The 21,257-nt window shown below is 38.8% G+C and overlaps 1 protein-coding gene across 1 annotated transcript in view; it reads left to right on the top strand.

The window, feature by feature from the left end:
- CAMK4 (calcium/calmodulin dependent protein kinase IV) overlaps positions 1-21,257 on the top strand; it is a gene marked incomplete at its 5' end in the record, with an annotated part of 309,547 nt that overhangs the window by 229,781 nt on the left and 58,509 nt on the right. The window contains 2 exons of the mRNA XM_004706636.3: positions 18,358-18,448; positions 21,020-21,094. Coding sequence (XP_004706693.3) covers positions 18,358-18,448; positions 21,020-21,094 — 166 coding nt within the window. The remainder of the gene's footprint in view (positions 1-18,357; positions 18,449-21,019; positions 21,095-21,257) is intronic.

Raw genomic sequence — 21,257 nt, 5'->3', positions numbered from 1 at the left:
TGCTGCCCCCTTTTCAGGGAAAAAAAATATTTAGTGACCCCTAGACATTTAAAAGTTTCCATCCTCTAGCTCCTAATTCAGGACAAAATAGAGGTATGGAGAAAGATGGTACTGTCTACTCTCTAAAAAGTTAGTCTTAAAAACCTATAGGGACAGTTTAACCTGTCCTTTAAGGCCACTGTGTATTAGCATCAATTAGATACAGCAGTGAGTGAGTTTATAGGCCTCCTGGATCATGGCAACCCCATTCCCCAAGGGGCACTATCACCCATTTTGGGAAATATATGTTTGCTAAGGGTCACTGCTAATTATAAGGTCAGAAGTTTGAAGCCACTCCGTAGGAGAACAATAAGATTTGATACTTTGGCAAAGAGTTTCAGAAACCGAGAGCAACAGTTCTAGCCTGTGCTATAGGGTTACTCTGAGTCAGGGAATGACCCATAGTGCTATGTGGGACAACATGGGAGACACAGTGCAAGAATTGTGCCTGGTCTGACCACCCAACCCCCACCACCACCAAGGTGAAACACCAATGGAGCACAGCAGAGCAGCAAAGGGAGCAAAGCAATGAAGTCCCTGAGGGATCCCCAAAATAGACTTCACGGGTAGCACTTGGCACCTCATCAAACTCAATTAGAAAATATTCATAAAGGTCAACAGAAAGACCTGGAAGTATTTATAGGCCTTTTATTTTTTCATGTCTATGTATATAAAATAGGTGGGAATACAATACCAAGGAGACAGCAGGTGTGTGTGTGGGGGGGGGCGGGGAGGAGAGGCATGGGAGGGGAGAGGTGGGGTAAAGGGAGTGGGGTAGTCAACAAACCCAGGGATGAGGGAGCAACAAGTGAACTAAAATTGCTGGCAAGGACGGTGTATAATGCCTGGTGGGGCTTGATCAAGTGCAATGGAGCTGAGAGGAATTACTGAGAGCCTAATGAAGGTCAAACATGATAGTGGGACAGGAGGAAAGTAAAAGGAAATCAAAGAAAGAACCAGGAGACAAAAGACACTTATAGAGGTATAAATACAGGCACATATATATGTAAATATATTTTTGCACAATAATAGGGATATAGGTCTATGTGCATTTATTTATATGTTAATTATTAAGGTAGCAAATGGACATTGGGCCTCTACTCAAGTACTCACTCAAGGTATGAATACTTTGTTCTAATAACCTGGCATTCCATAATGCTCCCTTTCCCGACACTATCATTGAAGACAAAATGGTGAAAATATCTGATGGTGCTTGACTATTACAAGATATAGCCCCTGGGGTCTTGAAGATAAACAAGCGACCATCTGCATTCTTCTAGTTATTGAATGCTCCACCCCCACTCCCCACTACATTGACCCCAGTTCTACCTTAAAAATCTGGCTAGAAAAGAGCATGTACACTGGTGCAGATAAGAACTCTCAACACACGGAATCCAGGACAGATAAAACCCTCAGGAACAACAATGGGCACGGAGAGGGGAGGTGGGGGGGGAGGAAGCAGGATGCTAACAAACCCCGGGACAAGAGAACAAGTGATCTAAAATTGGTGTCTAGAAGAGTGTAGAATGCCTGGTGGGGCTTGATCAAAGGCAATGTAGCTGAGAGGAATTACTGAAACCTGAATAGAGGTCAAACATGATAGTGGGACAAAAGGAAAATAAAAGGAAATAGAGGAAAGCACTAGGAGGCAAATGACAACAACAAAAATTCAAGCAAACCAATAATGGGAATAGAGCTACCAGGAGGGTAGGGGAAAGTGGGAGGAAAAATGGGGAACAGATCGCAATGATTGCTATTTAACACCCTCTCCCCCGATGCCCCACCCCCACTGCATGATGACTGGACAACAGAAACATGGGTGAACAGAGATAGCTGATGGTGTAAGATATGAAAATAATAATAACGTATAATTTATCAAGGGTTCATGAGGGGGTGGAGTATGGGGGAGGGAGGTAAAAATGAGCTGATACCAAGGGCTCAAGTAGAAAGAAAATGTTTTGAAAAGGATGATGGGGAAAAAAAAGAAAAGAATGATGGACACTTATGTATAAATATGCTTGACACAATGGATGTATGGATTATTATAAGAGATGTAAGAGCCCCCAATAAAATGATTTATTAAAATGAAAGAAAAACAAAATAATAACACAAAGCAACACAACACAAAACAAAAACTTCTAGGCTTTCTGCTCCTTGTTGTTCTGCTATCTGCCTCCCACTATCATATGATTATACTGGACCCAAAACCAGAGACACAGAGAAGCAGACAGAGATCCTAAAATTAAAACAAACAAAGCAACCTCAAGGCCGAGATTGAAATAAGTCAAGTGAGACAGAGCCACTTTAGAAATCACAGGTGTATTGCAGCAGGTGACCTCCTGTCTTCACCGGATTTCTCACTCGTAGGTTTAGTTCTGGAAAACCATTTACTTGAGAAAATGAGAGATAAGATAAAAATCACTTTGCATACATAGTTTGAAAAATTAAACGTTCCCCAAATAAATTTGAAATATGTACCTTGTTTCCCCGAAAGTAAGACATCCCCCCAAAATAAGACCTACTTACAGTTTTGCCTCTTGCTGAAATACAAGGCATCCCCCTGAAAATAAGGCCCCCCAAAGCTACTGTAACTCTGGATTCTGGACCGCAGCGCAGCCGGAGCAGACAGGAAGTGTAAGGTCTCTTTTAATAAAACAATAAACAATAAATGTGTACCGTATTCTTCTTCATGGAAAAATAAGACATCCTCTGAAAATAAGACATAGCACATCTTTGGGAGCAAAAATTAATATACGACACTGTCTTATTTTCGGGGAACAGGGTAGCAACTTTGTAGGACAAGGGTAGGTGCATTAACCATGAGTCCACCGATGTACCTCTTTCAGGTGCAGTGAGCTGTGTAACTTTGTCATTATCTGAGTGATAGGAGTACTAAATGTTGAACATCCTGACTGACACCATGGTAATAAATTAACCATCATTTTTAATGGTTGTAGTGGCTTTATTAATAATATCTCAAGCCTCAAAATACAAAGCAAACTATACAACATACACATAATAGAATGCTATGTAATGTAAAAAAATATGATGAATCTTTGAAACTTCTCATAACCTGATGAACCTGGAGACCTGGAGGACATAATACTATATGGTTGTCAGGTTCAAAAGCACAGCTATTGTACGAGACCGCCACTGCACAAAGAAAAAGCTTGCACACTAACCCAAACTTTTTTTGATGGTTAACAGGAGCAGGGGGTGGGAAATGGAGGTAAATCACTAACTAGAAATTTAAAAATGAAATAAATAAGCTTTAAATACCCTAAATGCCTATGCATAGCTGATTAAATACATTCCACTCAGCAATAGTTATAACTAGGCTTCAAGAACATGTATAAAAACTCCAAGATGTTAAAGGCTTGTCTCCAAACCAGTTTGATGTCAACTAAGTCAACATGGAAGAAGTACAGCATCATCAGTCACCGAAATATTGTAACCTATATATTCTCAAGTCTAAGGAAGGAGTAGTTTCTGAGCCTAAACTGTAAAAGGCAATGGATGACAGTAGGATGCCGAGATTCATTTATGGAACTACATTAGAAATAACGCTCCAGAGAAGTCCCCGTATGTAACATTGAGAGAGGGGAGGAAGCAGTCCCCAACAGAGTGCTTGGCAGAGATGAGTATGGATGATCCAAGACATAAATCTGACTTGGACAGTTAAAACTTTGTCAGTAGATTTTCCCTCTAAGGCAGGCTGGACCTGATCTGGTTTCCAACATTTTCTGTATGTTTGGTTTGTATTGTTTGGTTTGGTTTGTGTTTGTTCCTATCAGGGTGTATCTCAGAGGTGTTATGTCATTGGAAGTCACCCTCTTGAAGTTGTGTTATGGTGGTTTTTTTTTCATTTTTCCGTCTGTGAAACCCAAGATTGATGAATCTATAAGGCGAGCAAATAGAATAAGGATTTCTCTGGGAGAGGGTATAGTGATGGTGAAGTAAAAGGGAGGCAATGTCAAGGAGTCTATGTACAAAAAAGAATGTCTAGAAAGTGATTGTGGTACAATTGTACAATTCTATTTGATGTGATTAAACTATGGAATGATATGATACATAGTTTAACTTCCAATTAACAATAAGATTTTTAAAATAAAAAATTAAAAATAATACTTTTCAGATTAACTACTCAAAACAAACAACAACAACAACAAAACTCCAAGATGTTATTTTAGGCAAAGTAAACCAGACACAAGATAGTGTACGCTGTGTTATTCCATTAGATTGACGTTTTGGAAGTCAAAACTAATCTGTGATGATAAATTGTCAGCTGGAGAAGATGTGAATTAACTGCAGAAAGGCATGGCACTGTTTATTTAGACTATGAATTTTATGCCATAATAAAGGTAATATGAATGAATCTATATACTACATATTTTATGGAAGTTGACATTTATAAAATCCTACCTAATGTATTTGGTTAGTTATATTATTCACATAATAGTAAATACATCAATAATGTTCTTTTAATGTAAATAAATATGATTTATTTGATTTGGGGGTTAAAGAACAGTTTTCACATCCAAATTCCACTCTATCATTGTAGTTTCCAAAAATAATCCAGTTCTACAGGGTTAGAAGATTCAGTGTGGCACCCGAGGAGTGAATATTTATGACTGGTCTCACATTGTCCACTTGACTCTAGTGCTGATGGTAAATTGCTCTTTATGTATCTCTGGAACGACCCCCAAACCACCCCCCCTTCAAGTTAAGTTTACAGCAGAGAGAGAGCAAGTTTGGCATATACTGTATATGATTTCTGTATATGAGATCTAGGATAGGGAAATCTATAGAGACAGTAACTGTGTTAATAAGCCAAGAATTGTGATAGGGGAGAGTGGAGGGGAATGGGGAGCTAACAATCGTGAGTGTAAGAAGAAAGTGTTCTGGAATTGATTGGGGCGGTGATTGCACACCCTTCTTAATATTATTGAAGGATTAAATTGTACTATATGTGAATTATACACCGAACAACTGTTTTTAAATGATTGTCGTAGTACATCAAGAGGGAGCGGCAAGTAATTTAAACACACCAATCGGGAGCTGCCAGATCCGGAAGAAGACTTGGAACGAGGCTGATGTCTAGTGTATCTTGACTACAAACAAAAAGTATCGGACAAATGTTTACCTGTGTTTTCTTGACGATACAAAGACCTTTGACTGTGTGCATTTTAACAAATTGTAGAATACAGATTCTAGAACCCTTACATGGTGCTCATGTGGAACCTGTAGACACTCCAACAGAACAAGAGGATACTGCAGGGTTAAGAATCAGGAAAACTGCTCATCAGACTTGTATCCTTTCATCCTCCTCCTTCAGTGAGCATGCTGACAAAGGATCTTAGAATCTGGGCTACATGAAGACAACTGACATCAGGACTGGAGTGAGACTCACTAACAGCCTGCAATCTGAAGATGGCACGACCGTTCTTACTGAAAGCAAAAAGGACTTAATATTAATCCATACTCTTTAGTATGGATCTCACTTTAACATAAAACAAAAACCCTTACAATTAAATCAGTAGGCACCATCATTGTGAAGGACTTCTTTACATGGATGTATACCCAATGCCCTTGGAAGCAGCAGTCTAGAAATCAAGTAACACGTTGCATGGGGTAAAGGCACTGCAGACAAATTCTTTAAAGAGTCCCAAGCAAAGGAGTCACTGTGAGGACTACTGAGGTTCTCCTGACCCACGCCGGAGTGTTTTCAATCTGTGAAACTGAACAGTGAGTATGGAACGCCAACGATGAATTGATGAATATAAAGTAGCATTTGCTTCTAAAAGAATAAATAAAGCTGCCTTGGAGGCCAGAGTAAGCAGTAAAGAAAGCTTCCCAGAAGGATAGATATCTAGACTCTGTCTTGTGTACTTCAGGAACGTTATCAGGAGAGATGCATTACTGGAAACTCATAACATGCTTGGGAAAGTAGAATCCCAGCAAAAGAGAAGAAAAGAATGCCTTTGATGAAATGATTGACACGGGGGTTCCAACGGAGCAATGATTTTGAGGGTGGCACAGGACCAGCCGGTGGTCCATTCTCCTAGGGTGGCGGTGAGTGTGCAGTGGCTCGATGGCACCGAATAACACCAGGAAACGATGAGATTGTTTGTACTGGGGCAGAACACACATGTAACATTTTTTACCATCATAGATATCCTCATTTCCTACCAGTTCATAACTTTCCATGGCGCTGTGTTCAAGAATATTAGCAAAACCAATTCATCTTAGTTTGTTAAAGGTAATATTAATATTAATCCCTGTTTAGAAGGATAGGAAGAAATATGAAATTTTAATTGGTCAGTTTCATTTTTTCCTATTATATAACCTGCACAGGTTTACTTCTCCAAGTAATCATAGAAACTGATCGATTTTCATTGCTTTTCTCTTCCCAACCTGTTGACCAATGGCTTATTCAATCCATAGTCCCTATCGCTTGTCCAGTTCACTTCATGTTGTATGCATTAATTTCACAGACATTTATCCAACACTTACCGTACACCAGACCATGTGAGTTTAGTCTCTGGGTATACAGGTAAATAAGACAATTTCTATCCTCAATTTTTAGAAATCTATATTTTATTTTGATGGAAAAGCATTCTAGTATTATACTAGGGATATGAAGAAAATGCTTTGGGACAAAATATCTTCAGATTCATTTTGCTTGTGATGTTGGAGGAATATTTTACAGAGGATTTTGTATGTAAGCTTAGGGGTTATGACATGTTCTAGTTACTATTGCATTAACAAATTACCCCTAAGCCTAGCAGCTTACAACAACTATTTTATTTTACTTGTATATTCTCTGATTAAGGACTTATAGCACCACAGCGGGGCTGGATCATCTCTGCCCCATAATATCCTAGAGGATGTATATTTGGGAAGATTAAGAGACTAATATAAGAGTTCCAGTAGAGAATATGAAGGGCAGTACTAAACCTTGACAATAAATGGAAAGAGGGAACAGATATGCAATTACTTGAAATACAATTATGATTGATTGTCTGAGACTGGTAAGGAAAAAGGCGTCATATAAAATGAACTGAAATAAATAAGAATGCCTAAGGTATCTCAGAGGGTAAGTGTTCAGTGGCTAACCAGAAGGTTGGCAGTTTAAACTCAAGATAGAACTGTAATCTGCCTTGGTGAAGGTTACAGCCAAGAAAACCCTATGGGACAGTTCTTGTCGGTCACAGAGTGTCATTGAAAGTTGTTGGTACTGAACGGCACCCAACAAGAGCAACTAGAGGCCTCAGAAGGTCCCTATTTACGCTGGAGTAGATCCCTCCAGTCTGTGATGACTACATCAAGACTGACCACAGAGCCTGCAGCTTGACCATTCTAACCACACCAGTTGTTTTGGTCATAGGAAATAGCAGTTACTTACCGCTTTTCTGATATATACTGTTGAAATTCTGAAGACATCGTAGAGTAGAATTTGGGAATAAACATAGTGGTAATGGCAGGTTCCCAAAATCGTTATAATACATAGATAGAATATTGTCATTTAACTTCTATTTTAAATTTATGTACTTGGATTCTAAATTTTCTGAGTAGAGCACATCAAATTATTACAGTTAATTTTTCCTTCTCAATACAAAAACTGTAGTCAGAATACTGTTTTCTTTTTTTTAATGACTGGTTCTTTGTCCTGTTAGATTTTTAAAGACATTCAAACTTCCTCCTACCATCTCCTGAGACATTATCAATTAACCACACACAGCCCATCGAACACAGCATAGCTGTAATTAAACTAAATTACTATGCAGTAGCTTTCATTATACAATGACACAGTTTTTGTTAGGACCATAGAGAGAGTTTAATTACATGTCTAGACACCCCCTGAATTCAAAGTAGCAGTATTATCTTTGTCGCTTTAAAAGAGAATTTGAGCTTTTGACTATTGCCATCTTTTGAAAGACCAAATGGTAGGATCAAGCTTTCTTCTTGTATAAAAAATTTCACCTTCTACATTAATGCATCTCTAAGAGCCATTTATAGATCTGTGGGTGTACAGTCTTTCCTTGGATAATGTATAAATATGTACAAGTTTTCAGTCTGCTATGTTGAGTAAACAAAAGACTTCAGAAAGTTCCTGCAAATACGGAATTAAAGGATCGTGGAATTTTCCCACAGGTTTTGAAGTCTTCTCATTCGTTTCATTTGTACTCCAAAGCTGTGTTCTTTCTCTGTAATGCAGGTCAAATATTCACTGAAAAAATGTTAACGTACAAGGCATGTACTTTGGTCTAAACCACAGTTATAGTTTGTCATGATCTTTTCAGCATCCTACTCCATATACAGGGGTTCCTCCATTTGCCTGAGGCTGGAATTACTTCCTCACTGACCTTTAATCCTCCAGATGTATCAGCTTCTCCCTCTGGTCCCCAACTATGTGGCCAGGGTGTTGAGAGTCAGGACTTCCCTACTTAATTTTGTGCTCCAAGCTAACCCCTCCTGTGTTGTCACAACACTTGCTTCCTGTTTCCTTCTCTGTAACTGCACATCACTTTTGTACTTGTTTTCCCCAAACTATACCTCCTTTTCTGGATACAACCACCATTTGATTGGCTGTCTCTATTTCTGTAAGCTTATCTTTTCATAACTTGACTCCAGACATTGAAAACAAGAGCATGAAATAACCACATACGTTTTCCCCTCTAAGCCTTCTCAACACTGTCTCGGATGGACCTGCTCTTATATTACTTAGAAATAATTTTAAATGTTTATTCATTTGTTGAACACCAACATAGTCTTTTTAAAAACCATGTGTTCAATGGATTATATTGCCATGAGTATTGTCTATGTAAATCAGGATACGTTTCTGTTTCGTTTTTTTTTCCCTTTTGCTTATTGCTTCTTTGAAACAATAACCATTCATTTAATAATAATTTCTATTGAATGTAATGAGGAGTGTTCCATTTAAGTCTTAATTCAATGTTAGGCTTTGAGTTGAATTTAAGTAACCTAGTGAAGAGGTAGTGCCATATATACTATTCCTAGAAATACATGCTTGATTTTTAAATTAACATATTATTAAAATGAATTTTCAGCCTTCCACTTGTTTCTATGTTCAGTGAAATGAAATTGCTTGGTATGGCCATAGTCTTAGTAACTCCAACCAAACGACGGGGTGGAAGCAGAGATCATAACTTAGGGAGTGAACAGGCTTGCTCTTCAACGGGATGTAAGAGTGAGCCATCTCACGAGCTGGAGAGCAACCATTGTGGTAACGCAGCTAACATGATGGCAACGACGTGGCAAGAAGCAGGGAAATTCTGGCAACACTTTGTTATATAAACTTGGTAATAATTGGTTGTTAATTAAAGGGAAGCATGGTGAAAAAGAAGAGAATATTTATTTCTGACATTAGTTGATTGATACCACGTACAAAGTTAAATATAAAAATTTATTGCCACTAAGTTTTCAGTTCAAACATGCATGGGATTATTCCAAACAAAACATGTAAAATAATTATTTGCTATATAAAACTTCACCTAATTCACAATTTAAAAAAAGTTTTTTCCATAAACTTGTTTAATATAAAACAGTTTAAACATGGCTCAGCAATTAGTGGATGGCTTCAGACAAGTTCAGGAATACACTTGTCGTATTTGGGTGCCTTCAAAAAAAGGTCCAATCAAAACAGCGGCTTTCAGGGGGATCTGCTGGGTCATTTAAATTCAAGATGAAGAGAGACGCTCAAAGGATTCTGATAACTTTTGTTTGGAGACTTTGAATGGGTAATCCTGATCAGTTCTCTTGAAGGGCACAGGATGATCATGGGGCTTTATTCTAGAGAACTTTTAAGAAAGTGCGAAGCTGCGTGGGTGAGAAAAAGGCCGGGAACGTGGCCCCACGTGCTGTTGCGTCATGACAGGGCCTTCTTCAGGAGTAGCCAGGCTGTCTGACCTGTGAGGATTTCATTGGCAAATCTTCTCCCATCCTCCCTCCAGCCCTGATCTTTTCAGGTTTCCCTTTTCCCAATTCAAAGATCCTTGAAAAGGAGTGCGAGTCGAGCTTTTTGCGGATACCCAAACTGTCACTTGACGTGGTATAAATGGAAGAGTGCAGCATTTTAAGTGTCAAAGAGATGTCAGGTGTTAGGGAGATGGAAACCCCAGCTTCAGAAACGTACATGCCTAGATGTCAGACCTGTCTAGAAACAATAGCTTCCCATGTTGCTCTCTCTGTTTAACAAAGGTGTCTATGATTTTACAGCAATACTTTCTCTTACCTGAATATTAAATTGGGCAAAACTGGAAGAACACAGCTGAGAGAAGGTCGAGTTCAGTTTTGCACATGTTGAAATTCTGCTGCTGTGAGGTAGGAAATGTGACACAGGGAGTTAATATACTGCTCTGTTGTTTAGTGCACACTTTTGAATGGGTACATCCTTTTGATATATGGTTTTGAAATGATATTTGCATTCTTATGTGCTTGCAGTGCAAATCATAGTTCAGTTTGTTTAGTTAGTATGAGGCCAGTTACCAATTAGCTGGATCCTGTACCTCGGATGTTCTAGTAGATCATGGCTTCTAGGACGAGCAATCACATCAAATGCCTGCCACCTGTACAACATGGATTCATTTTAAAAAGTTATTACATAAGTAATGCCCAGCTTGATGATTGGATTTTATATAAGGAAAAAGAAAAAATCATGATTCCACCACATGTTTATTTTTACACAGATGCACACTTTTTGTATTTTTTGTCCTATAAAAAGGAGCTAAAGGCCAGAAAGCAGGCAAATACAGTCAGGACAAAGACAGTGGAAGCAAAGGCTGGCAACCTGGCCATGTAAACATCCGTCTGAGAAACCAGATCAGCAAGAGAGCCAAGCACGAGCTCACTCCTTTGCTTCAATGTTAACTGAGTATCAACTGATTACAAAAACCGGTTTCAAATTCTGAAGCAAGAACCATAGACTGTAGAGTGTTTTGTTCAGCCTACACAAGATCGCAATTTTAAAAATTGTGTCGGAACATGTAACATTTGGAATTTTTTGGCACAATTAGTCCAATGGACTGTGAGCCACCGAAACTTCAGTCTTGACAAGCCCGAGACAAGAAGAGCTAAATGGTGCCTGGCTATCACAGCCAACTGCTCGGGAAGGGATTGCATCAGACTTTCCTGGAGAGAATGGGAGAACAATGTGCAACCTACCTCAATCATAAAAAAATCAGGCTTAGTGGTCCAGTATACAATGCTGGGACTCCCACGACAAGGTCCCTTACTCACCCTTTAGACCTGGAATTTAGCTCAATGAAATGGCTTGATTCAGAGCTTGGGACACATTAGGACAAGAGGTACCTCAATGATAAAAGCGTTAGATGAGTTCCCCGTGGAAATACAGGGAAAGCAGTGGCCCAGCGGAGGAGGATGAACACGGAGAGTGTGAGGAGGAGTCTGAGGAGAGAAGTGAGGAAAATCAGGCCACCGGTGTTGGAAGTGCCACAGAAAATGAGTGTCTCAAGAGATGAGTCAATGTGGTCAAATTCCAGAGACCAAGTAAAATGAGGTTGAAAAATGTGTATTAGGTTTGGTGAGGGCAGAAATAATATTATATTGAAGAAAGATGGAGCGGAAGAAAAAGCCAATGGTGAGGGAAGTCTATGTTTTCAAAATTTGCTGACTAGAAGGTGAAAGAACTCATTCCTTGGGGTATATGTTTGGCCCTTGGAGAATTTATAACCCACCTTCATGAGATGCAATGTCAAAAAGACGTCACAATTCCAGTTCTTGCTGAAAATTATGGAAAGATGCTGATGTTTCTAGAGCAGGCTGGGTCTGACAGAAGATGAGATGTTTGTGATTGTTGTTGTTGTTTGTTTGCTTGTTTTTTCCATTTTGATGTTCGTGGCGCCTACTCTAGAGCATGTTGATCTGAAGAAAGTAAAGGAAGAAAGGGAAGAGAAAGTATAAGAGATGGAACCATGCCTGTAAGGAGGCAGAAGGGTCTTGGATAGGATCCAAAGCTGGGTGCAGGTGTAAAACTTTGAATCAGAACTATAGGAGATCTGGGTAGAGGCGAGCATAAACAAAATAAAACATTTTGAAAGGCATGTATTCATTAATGGTAAAATACCAATTACTATTGACTTAATTCTAACTCATCTTGAACCCATATGCCATGAACAGAACAGTGCTCTATCGGGCTTTCAACAGCCGAGTGTGCAGAAATAGACCGCCAGGCCTTTCTTCCAAGATAGCTCTGAATAGACTCACACCTCAAACTTGTCGGCCAGTGCTTGCACCACCAGTGGACTCCCATCAAAGACGGAAGCTACTTATCAATAGTAATTCTTTGCTCTACAGTTGATAAATCTACGTTGACATGTTTCAAATCCAAAACACCCTGCAACGTGCTTCTTTCTCATTTCTAAGCATTTGTATTGTAAATTACACCATTTTCATAGCAAATCCAGTTGATAGTTCAAAAGTAAAGAAATAGAGACTAAGAGATAACATATCCTCTCCATTTGTAATTTTTATGGTATTAGAAAGAGATTTCGTGGCAAATTAAATAAAAGATGCATTACAAAATGAAGCTATGAAAGTGGGAAAGGAAACAGAGGCAAGCAGAGGAAGGGAGAAGTAAATATACACAAATAGGCTGGTTACTGTCATTGAGGGTTCATTTTCACGGAGCTTTTCGCAGCCAGAACACAAAAGGAAAAATATGACAAATTATAAAGTATTTCTGCTCAGACGTATTATAGCTTCAAGAAAGAAGACTTTTTTTTCAAAGCTCAAAGGATTTCTACGTGTAATTTATTTTCTAAGAGATGTGAAACAACAGTGAGAGAGTCCTCATGGAATAGAATGTCTACTCCCTACCTCTAATGTGCCAAGTGCTAATTACCTCATCTCTACTTCTCACCACCAGCAAAAGAGGAATCACAGAAAAGGAAACTTCTATTGGGTCACTTAGCTTAGTCAATGGGACATCTGGTTTTCACTTACAGACACCCTTTGTACAGCAGAACAAAACACGCCTGATACTCCACTCTCCTCCTGGCTCTGCGCAGCCGCTGCGTCGTCTTGTCCAGGGTTGTCCAATCTTTTGCTGGTCCTCCACTTTATCAAGCAGGGCTAGTCATTCCTGATACCATGCCCAACGTAGCTGAGGCTAAATTGCACCAGTTGCGTCTAAGGAACATTCTGTTGTACTTCTTTCAAGACACAATTTGTTCATTCTTCTGGCAATTCATGGTGCTTGCAATACCCTTCACAAACCATCATTCAAGTGCGTCGGTACGTCTGCAGTCTTCCTTATTTATTGTGCAACTTTTACATCCGTAAGGGGTGATTGCAAATGCCATGACACCTGTTCCTCAAAGCAATGTCTTTGCTATTTAACATTTAAAAGTGGGCTTCAGCAACAGATTTCCTTGATGCAATATGTCCTTTTATTTCTTGACTGCTGTTCTCAAGAGCACTGATTGTGGCCCCAAGCACAGTGAAATCTTGACAACTTCAGTCATTCCTCTGCTTGTGATGTTCTTATGTAGTGGTCCTGTGGTGAGGATTTTGCTTTCCTTTCATTGGCTTCCAGATTGCTATGGTGCCTTTGATGTTCATCGGCAAGGGCTTCAAGTTCTCCTGGCTCTCTGTAAAGAACATGGTGTCATCTTCCTATGACTGGTTGTCAGTGAACATTTATTCCGGCCTGATGCTCTACTAGCCTTCATATATACAGTGCACAAATTGACTGAATATGATGAAAGTACCTTGACACACATCTGCCATGATTTTAAACCATTCCCTTGCTGTTTAAACAACTGCCTCTTGGTCTATATACAGGTCCACAAAGCACAGCGAAATGCTCTGGAATTCCCATTCTCGGCAGTGGTACCCATAATCCGTTAGGGTCCACCGGACTGATGGATTTTGCGTAGCCAGTAAGACATTCTCTGAATTCAGCCAAGATCCATCTCATATCAGCAATGATATTTTGTTCCATGTCCTCTTCTGAACCCAACTTGAATTTCTGGTAGCTCCCTGTCAATGTGCTGCTGCAACTGTGTTTGAATAATCTTTAGCAAAAGTTTACTTGCATGTGATATTCATGATATTGTTTGATAATTTCCAAGTCTTCTGTGTCACCTTTTTTTGGAATGGGTACAGATATGGATCGCTTCCAGTCAGATGGCCAGGCCCCCAAATTTCTTGGGAAAGATTTTTGAGTGCTCCCGGAGCATCATCAGCTTGTAGAAACATTTCAATTGGTAGTCTGTCAATTCCTGGAACTTTATTTTTTTAATAATCCCTTCTCTGTAGCTTGAACTTGATTATATGCGGGGGTAGCCAAAAATATGGGGATCTTTTTTCCTCTAAGCTATGTATTTACTTTTTTTACAAAACAACCTATCAGCTTCAAAGTACTCTCCATTACACTTTATACATTTGTCAAACCTTCTGTTCCATTCTTGGAAACATTTTTCAAACTCATCCTTTGGGATGGCTGACAGCACCTCCCTCGTTTTTTTCTTCACCACTTCTCCATCATCAAATCCCTGTCCTTTCGTGTCCCTCTTCGTTCGCTGAAACAAAAAGAATTCACATGGAGTGAAGTCAGGTGAGTAAGGTGCATTGGGCAAGAGAGGCATGCTGGGGTTTTTTGCCAAAAACTGGGGTACTGAGATGGCTGTGTGAGCAGGTGCATTGTCGTAGTGGCAAAACCAGTCCCCCATATGCTACAAATCAGGCCTTTTTTGTTGCACACTAGCGCTATCTTTTCAGAACCTCTAAATAGAAAGCTTGATTAGTAGTCTGACCTGGTGGAACAAACTCTAAATGCACTTTGAGTGGACATTTTCATCCGTTTGTGAAGTTGACAGATGTCCACCATGAGGTTTGTCATCATTTGATATTTCACCTTTTAAAAGGGGAAAACCACTCACACACTTGAGTTTTTTCCATAGTGCTTACCTGGTAATCTGTGTTCAACATCACAACAGTTTCTGCAGCAATTTTCTCTAACAGGAAACAAAATTTCACAGCCACACGTTGTTCTCTTGAATCAGCCATCACAAAAAATGAGGTTGGAGCAAAACTGCTTTTACAAAAAATTCACTGTGACCAGAGAGAACCTTCTGAGGAGACAACACTGGGTGCATGAACCCAGAGTGAGTTGCCCGATGTTCATCTAGCAGGACAAATGTGTGCTGTGAAAGTTCCACCAGTGGAGAACTTTGGGGAGGGGGCCACCCCCTCCTATGCTACGTCTCGGTGGATGACAGTTGACCACTTCTTTTGGGAACAGTGACTCTGTATTCCTTCCATCTCCTTTAGTGCTGCTAGCAGCAGTCAGTATTGTGCCACGTCACATCTTTGAGTATTTCCATTTTTTTCTCCATTTCTCTTTCATGGTAACTGTGTTCGTCCTTTTGGACTTTCTAACTACAGGCCTCTGCACATTTTATGATAATTATTTGTCTTATTAAGCTGCTTTTTGAAATCTTCCATTCAACTCTTGGACTTCATCATTCCTTCCAATTGCTTTAGCTACTCTATGTTTAAGAGAACATTTCAGAATTTCTTCTGGCATCTACGTTAGTCTTTTCCCCCCGTCTTTTAAATGATAGTTTGCTTCTTGTATATAGTATGAGTTTGATGAATTTGTGTTTATCTAAACTAATGTGGATTTTGGTAATTAGTGTTTGACCCATCAAATCTGTTCTTGAGATGTTCTAGGAAGGCCTTTCTTCTTTGCAATGAAAATATATTACATTTATGGTGAAATTCAATTTTTTAAAATTAATGCAATGAATGGGGTAGTTAGAGATGATAAATTTAAGATTAATCCTAAGTGTAACCCTTTATATCTACATTTACAGTTGAATTTACTAACTCTCAGAAGGGTCTGTGGTATTGAATCTATTGCCATATTAAATCTGAAATTTCTATAATAACTACATTTATGCTCGTTTAGTGACTAGCTCATTATCTGAGATTTCAAATTAACAACAATAATTTGGAGTTCTAATTGGCAACCGTTTGCACACTAGTGGCATCCCTCTGGCAGTGACAATGAATACCAAAGTGCAAGGGGAGCATAATGCTGGCTGATGGGGAAGGCCACGTGTCAGCTTGACTGGGCCACAATTCTCAGGAGTCTGGCAGTTATGTAACGAGATCATCTGCAATCATATATGATTGTTTTATAGCAGGAGTTCTGTGTTTGGTTATCTGATGTGGTCCTCCCTCGTTTTCACATTTCATTTTCACGGCATGCTCTTTTGAAACTAACCATGTCAGTAAGTGAGGAGAAGGTGGACTCACATCTTAACGTCTGTTCAGACAGTACTTGTGATTTCTGTACGTGTGATGTGAATTTCTAAGATTATTTTCACATACAAATCAAACTAAAATGCATACAATCTTGCCTTAATTGTATTAATAATTAGCCATTGCCAGCAACAATAATAATATGCAAAAGGACAACTGCATTTAATATTCTTTGAACTGTGCTGCAATGAACATAAGAAAGCATATGTCTGTTCGTGGTGTGGCTCATATTTCTTTGGGGTATTGTGGGATCGAATGATATTTCTATTCCCAGTTTTTTGGGTATTACCATATAACTTTTCACAATGATTACACATAATTTACAAACCCAACACCAGTGTATAGGATTTCTAATCTCTCACATTCCCTCTCCAGCATTTATTGTTCTGGGGTTTTTAATTGAATTATTGTTGTGGATAGAAGATGATATCTCATTGTTGTTTTGAATTGATTGTCTTCTATTGGGTGTAATCCCTTTATTATATTCCGTGGTTTGTGTAGGCCCTAGAATAGGGCCTTCAAGTCTGTCCCGATTTTCTCATTGATATTCTTATAACTCTGACGTTTCCATTAAGTATCTAATCAATCCACCGTGAATTCCTTTTTGCACATGGGGTGAAGTATGTGCCCTCTTTGATTCTTCTGCAGATGGTTATCCACTTTTTAGCTCCATTGCTGAAGAGGGTGTCTCTTACAATTAGTTCTTATGACATGGTCCTGGCAGGTGCTCACCTTCATGAGGAGATCACTGAAGATATGGGAGCTGTAGCAAATGCGGGGAAGAAACTAAACGGTGCCCAGATACAATAAAGAATAGTATCTGGAGTCTGAAAAGGCTTGTATTTAAACAAGCAGCCATCTAAGTGAGGTGTCAACTGAGTCCATACAGTAGAAGAACACCAGCCTGTATTCAAAGGATTGTAAATAATATCCTCCATATCTGAAGGATAGAATGGTAGCAAAACTTAAATTTTGAACACCTGGTTTGCAGAAAGATATGGATGGGAGTGGTAGACCAAAATCCATTTGCAGGGATCACACAAGATAAGCCTCCAGTGAATTCCCTCTGATCATAGTTGAGGGATGTGAGTAGCCTGGTTACCAGGTGAAAACCACTGTAAAGTCACTTATGTCAGATATATGTAGGTTGAAATGTAATATCTTATAATTTGATCTCCTTTTGACCCATTTAAAATATGTTTGTTTAAAAAAATGAAACTGTTTCAGTTAAAAGGGTGGTACACATAGATTAAACCTCCAATGAAACCCTCGGACCCTAGACCAGAGATGGGATTAGCCTCACTATTATGAAGTGTATTGGAAAGTGGACTTTTGCAGATGCAATTAGATTAAAATTAAACTTTATCACTTGAATTCCCTTTTGACCCATTTTAGATTTGTTCTAGTTTTTAATATTTTATGGTCTCATTTCATTTCAATTAATATTTTATGCTCTCATTTCAATTTATCTCTGTTTTACTGAGTGGTTGTTTTTTTATTTTTTAGTAAAAATGTTTTTGTTTTAGTGTGCTTTGCTGTATATGACATCCAGGATAGATACATCTATAGAGACTACATTAATAGTTACTTGAGGGTATGGCTGGGGAAGGAGGTTGGGAGAAATGAGGAGCTAAAAACAATCAAAGAAGAAAATGTTCTAAATTGTGGCAATGATTGTCCACTCTTCTTGATATGACTGGGCTATTGGATTATATGATGTGTGGATTATGTGCCAATAAAACTTTAAAATGGATAGATATATCTCCTTTGAGGGGTAAATATTTCATTTCGGGAATTAGTTCGACACAATTTTATTTCATTTCAATTTTAAGTAACTATAAACCATCTTTTAACGATGGTAAATTTAAAATATATTTCCTTAGTGATTTCTTTATTACCTCTTATATACTTAGTAAGGATCATTGCCATCATGAAAATGATTCAATATAAATATTGGAAACATAAATATAATTATACAGCTATTACATTCTTACCGTTTCTGTTTAGTACCTACATGAAAATGGGATTGTCCATCGTGATCTGAAGCCAGAGAATCTTCTCTATGCAACGCCAGCCCCGGATGCACCACTCAAAATCGGTGAGACATTTTCTTAATCCAGTTGTGTTCTCACTAAATTTTCCTGAACAATTAGAATCTATAAAGCAATAATGCGTGGTTTGGGGAGTTTTTGACCTCTGTCCTGGAATATTAACTTCTAGAATAATGTTAAGAAGTTAGTGTTAATTGCTGGACAAAATATTATTTGACCCTAAACCCCCCACCCCCCCACCCCACCCCCCCACACACAACCCTGCAGTAAACATTTTGAACAAATGCTGCTCTAAAGGTGAACTTTGGAGATTCCAATCTATCCAACCCATCAAACCCGATCCGCTGCACTCTCGTTGATTCGGACAAGAGGGGATCACAAACCTTGGGCTGTGCCTTGCATTTTGTGTATACATCTAGACAAGGCGAGTGAAAGAGTAATGCTACGGGGTGCCACTTCATATCTGCGTGTGTTGTTTCAAAAAATAAAAATTGTGTCTAAACATGTGTCTCTAATCAGTGGATGGCTGCAGACAAGCTTTTTAAAAATAATACACTTGTCATAGTTTCATTAGGATGACTTAAACAAAGTAAGTCCAATCAAAACACAGTGGCTTCTGAGGTGATCGGTTGAACCACTTATATTCAAAGCAGAGAGGCCAGCTCATAAGGTGACCCTGACTATTTCTTAGAATTCCAAAGTGACAATTTTGCTATATTTTCCTGAAGGACAGAGAATGATCACAAGAACTTATTATGAAGAATATTTAAGAAGCTTAAAACTGTATGGGTGAGAAAAAGGCCAGGAAATTTGTTCTGAGGAAATGTTTGCCATCATAAGAATGCACCCGCGTATTCTTCGAGAGGAGCACGGCTGTCTGAAAATTCAGTGGACCCCATTAACTCTCCAACCTTTATAGCAGAGTTTGAGCCCCTGAAGAATGCAGAATCTGCCATTTTGGTGGAGCATTAGATTAAAGAGTGCAGACCACTTCTGGGAAGTGTTGCAGAGATAGAAACAACGCCTTCAGAAGTGCATAGACCTAAATCGAGACTATGTTGAGAAACAGGAACTTCACATTTTGTTGATAAAGGGTTCTATGATCTTATAGCAATACTTATTGACTTACCTTCAGATGAGCTTAACAATATTTGGCAGGCAGTGGGGGGGGGCTGAATAAACTTATTACTCTGTTTATTGACTTTTATTCTTCCAATTCATTGGAGCTTGGTTTTAAAAAAACCGGAACACGGACACAAAATGCCTAGGTGCGTATTAATGAATCTAGGTTCTGTTTCATGTGTTTATATGAACACCTCCCACGAACATGTGGTTCCTCGGGAGGAGGAATAGGTTTCCTTTTGCAGGAGGTTAGTGTGGTTGGCAGAGACCCCAGGCTTGGCCGCAACTGTTGGTTTGCGCCCAAGTGCTTTAAGCATCAAGTTTCCTCAAGCAACTCAAAGAACCCTTGAATCAGCATCTTAGGAAACTACATTACAGGTTACCCTTTGTGTCCCTCCTTAAGCACATCATCACTCACCAAAGCAGAACATCTTGATTTCCAGTGAATTCTCCTTACGAGGGTTTGCATTGCATTCTGCAAAGGGCTTTGCTCTTCTGATGCCATCTTTTATAATGTTCCTATGATGAGTTCACTACATTTACAAGTGTTAGCACCTTTGAAAATGAAGTGGTGCATATCATGGAAGAGCTCAGACAACATAATGTGCTTTATGAAGGTAAGAACTTAACAAAAAGTCCCGAAAGCCCTGCTGGCAGCCAGCATGTTCTCATAATCACCCCTGAAAGGCTGTGGACAGCAGGGAGGCTCCCATCTCCTTTGACATCACTTCCAAAGATTTCATCCTTAAAGAAATGTCTTTAAATGGATAGATAGATAATAATTTAGGCAGCAGAGCCTTTCTTTCTGAAAGGCTTCATGCTGCTTTTGCTGATAGGGATCAGGCACCTCAGTGGAAAGGTGGGTTTACCTTTGAAGTCTAAAATGGCATCAATTCTGCACCTGCCTCTCTTGAAGAATAGCCCGGAAGGGTTTCCTGATGTTTCCTGAGTGAGAATGATGTCGTGCAGCAAATAGCTTATAATGCCAGCAGTTTGGGGTCATATTTTACTAAGGTAATAATTCTGAGGAATAAATAGAAAGGACTTTTTTGAAAGAAAAGTGGTCTCTATTCTTTAGATGAGAGTAAATTCTTATCTGTCAAATGCACTAGGAAATAGCATTATTTCTTTTCAAGCAGAATGAACTTTTAGATTTTTTTTAAAAATCCCCAATGGATTGAATTATACCCCTAATTATATACTATGCCATAAGTCTCATATTTAAAATATAACTACTATAACCATTATTTTAAGAAAAAGATAGTTTATTGATTAAAATCTGAGAATTATGGAGAAATATAAAGTATATTTAGAAGTCATTATTACTCCAGGTTAAAGCAAGATTTTATCTTTCTTTAACTTCTTTTCCCAGGTGATCATCCACACCCATACCCATCTGCCCTCAAATACAAAAACAATCCGTTTCATTTTCAATAACAAAGAAATTTACTTGTCTTAGAGACTTGTTTCATCAACCTTTTTTCTTTTGCTCTTAGCTGATTTTGGACTCTCTAAAATTGTGGAACATCAAGTGCTCATGAAGACAGTATGTGGAACCCCAGGGTACTGCGGTATGTGGTAGAATACTGTTATTTTACATTTGTTGTTATTTGAAATCTATTTTGTTTCAAACGTTTGGATTTTAATTATTTATACTTCTATTTGCAAATGCATTTTAATTATTTATACTTCTATGTGCATTTCCATCCACACCTGAAGCATATCATTGATAGC

Source organism: Echinops telfairi, unplaced genomic scaffold (genome assembly GCF_000313985.2).
Source record: "Echinops telfairi isolate 266 unplaced genomic scaffold, ASM31398v2 ScPeMD7_7469;HRSCAF=8507_1, whole genome shotgun sequence".
Taxonomy (NCBI): Eukaryota; Metazoa; Chordata; class Mammalia; order Afrosoricida; family Tenrecidae; genus Echinops; species Echinops telfairi.
This window is presented reverse-complemented; position numbering and strand designations above follow the sequence as displayed.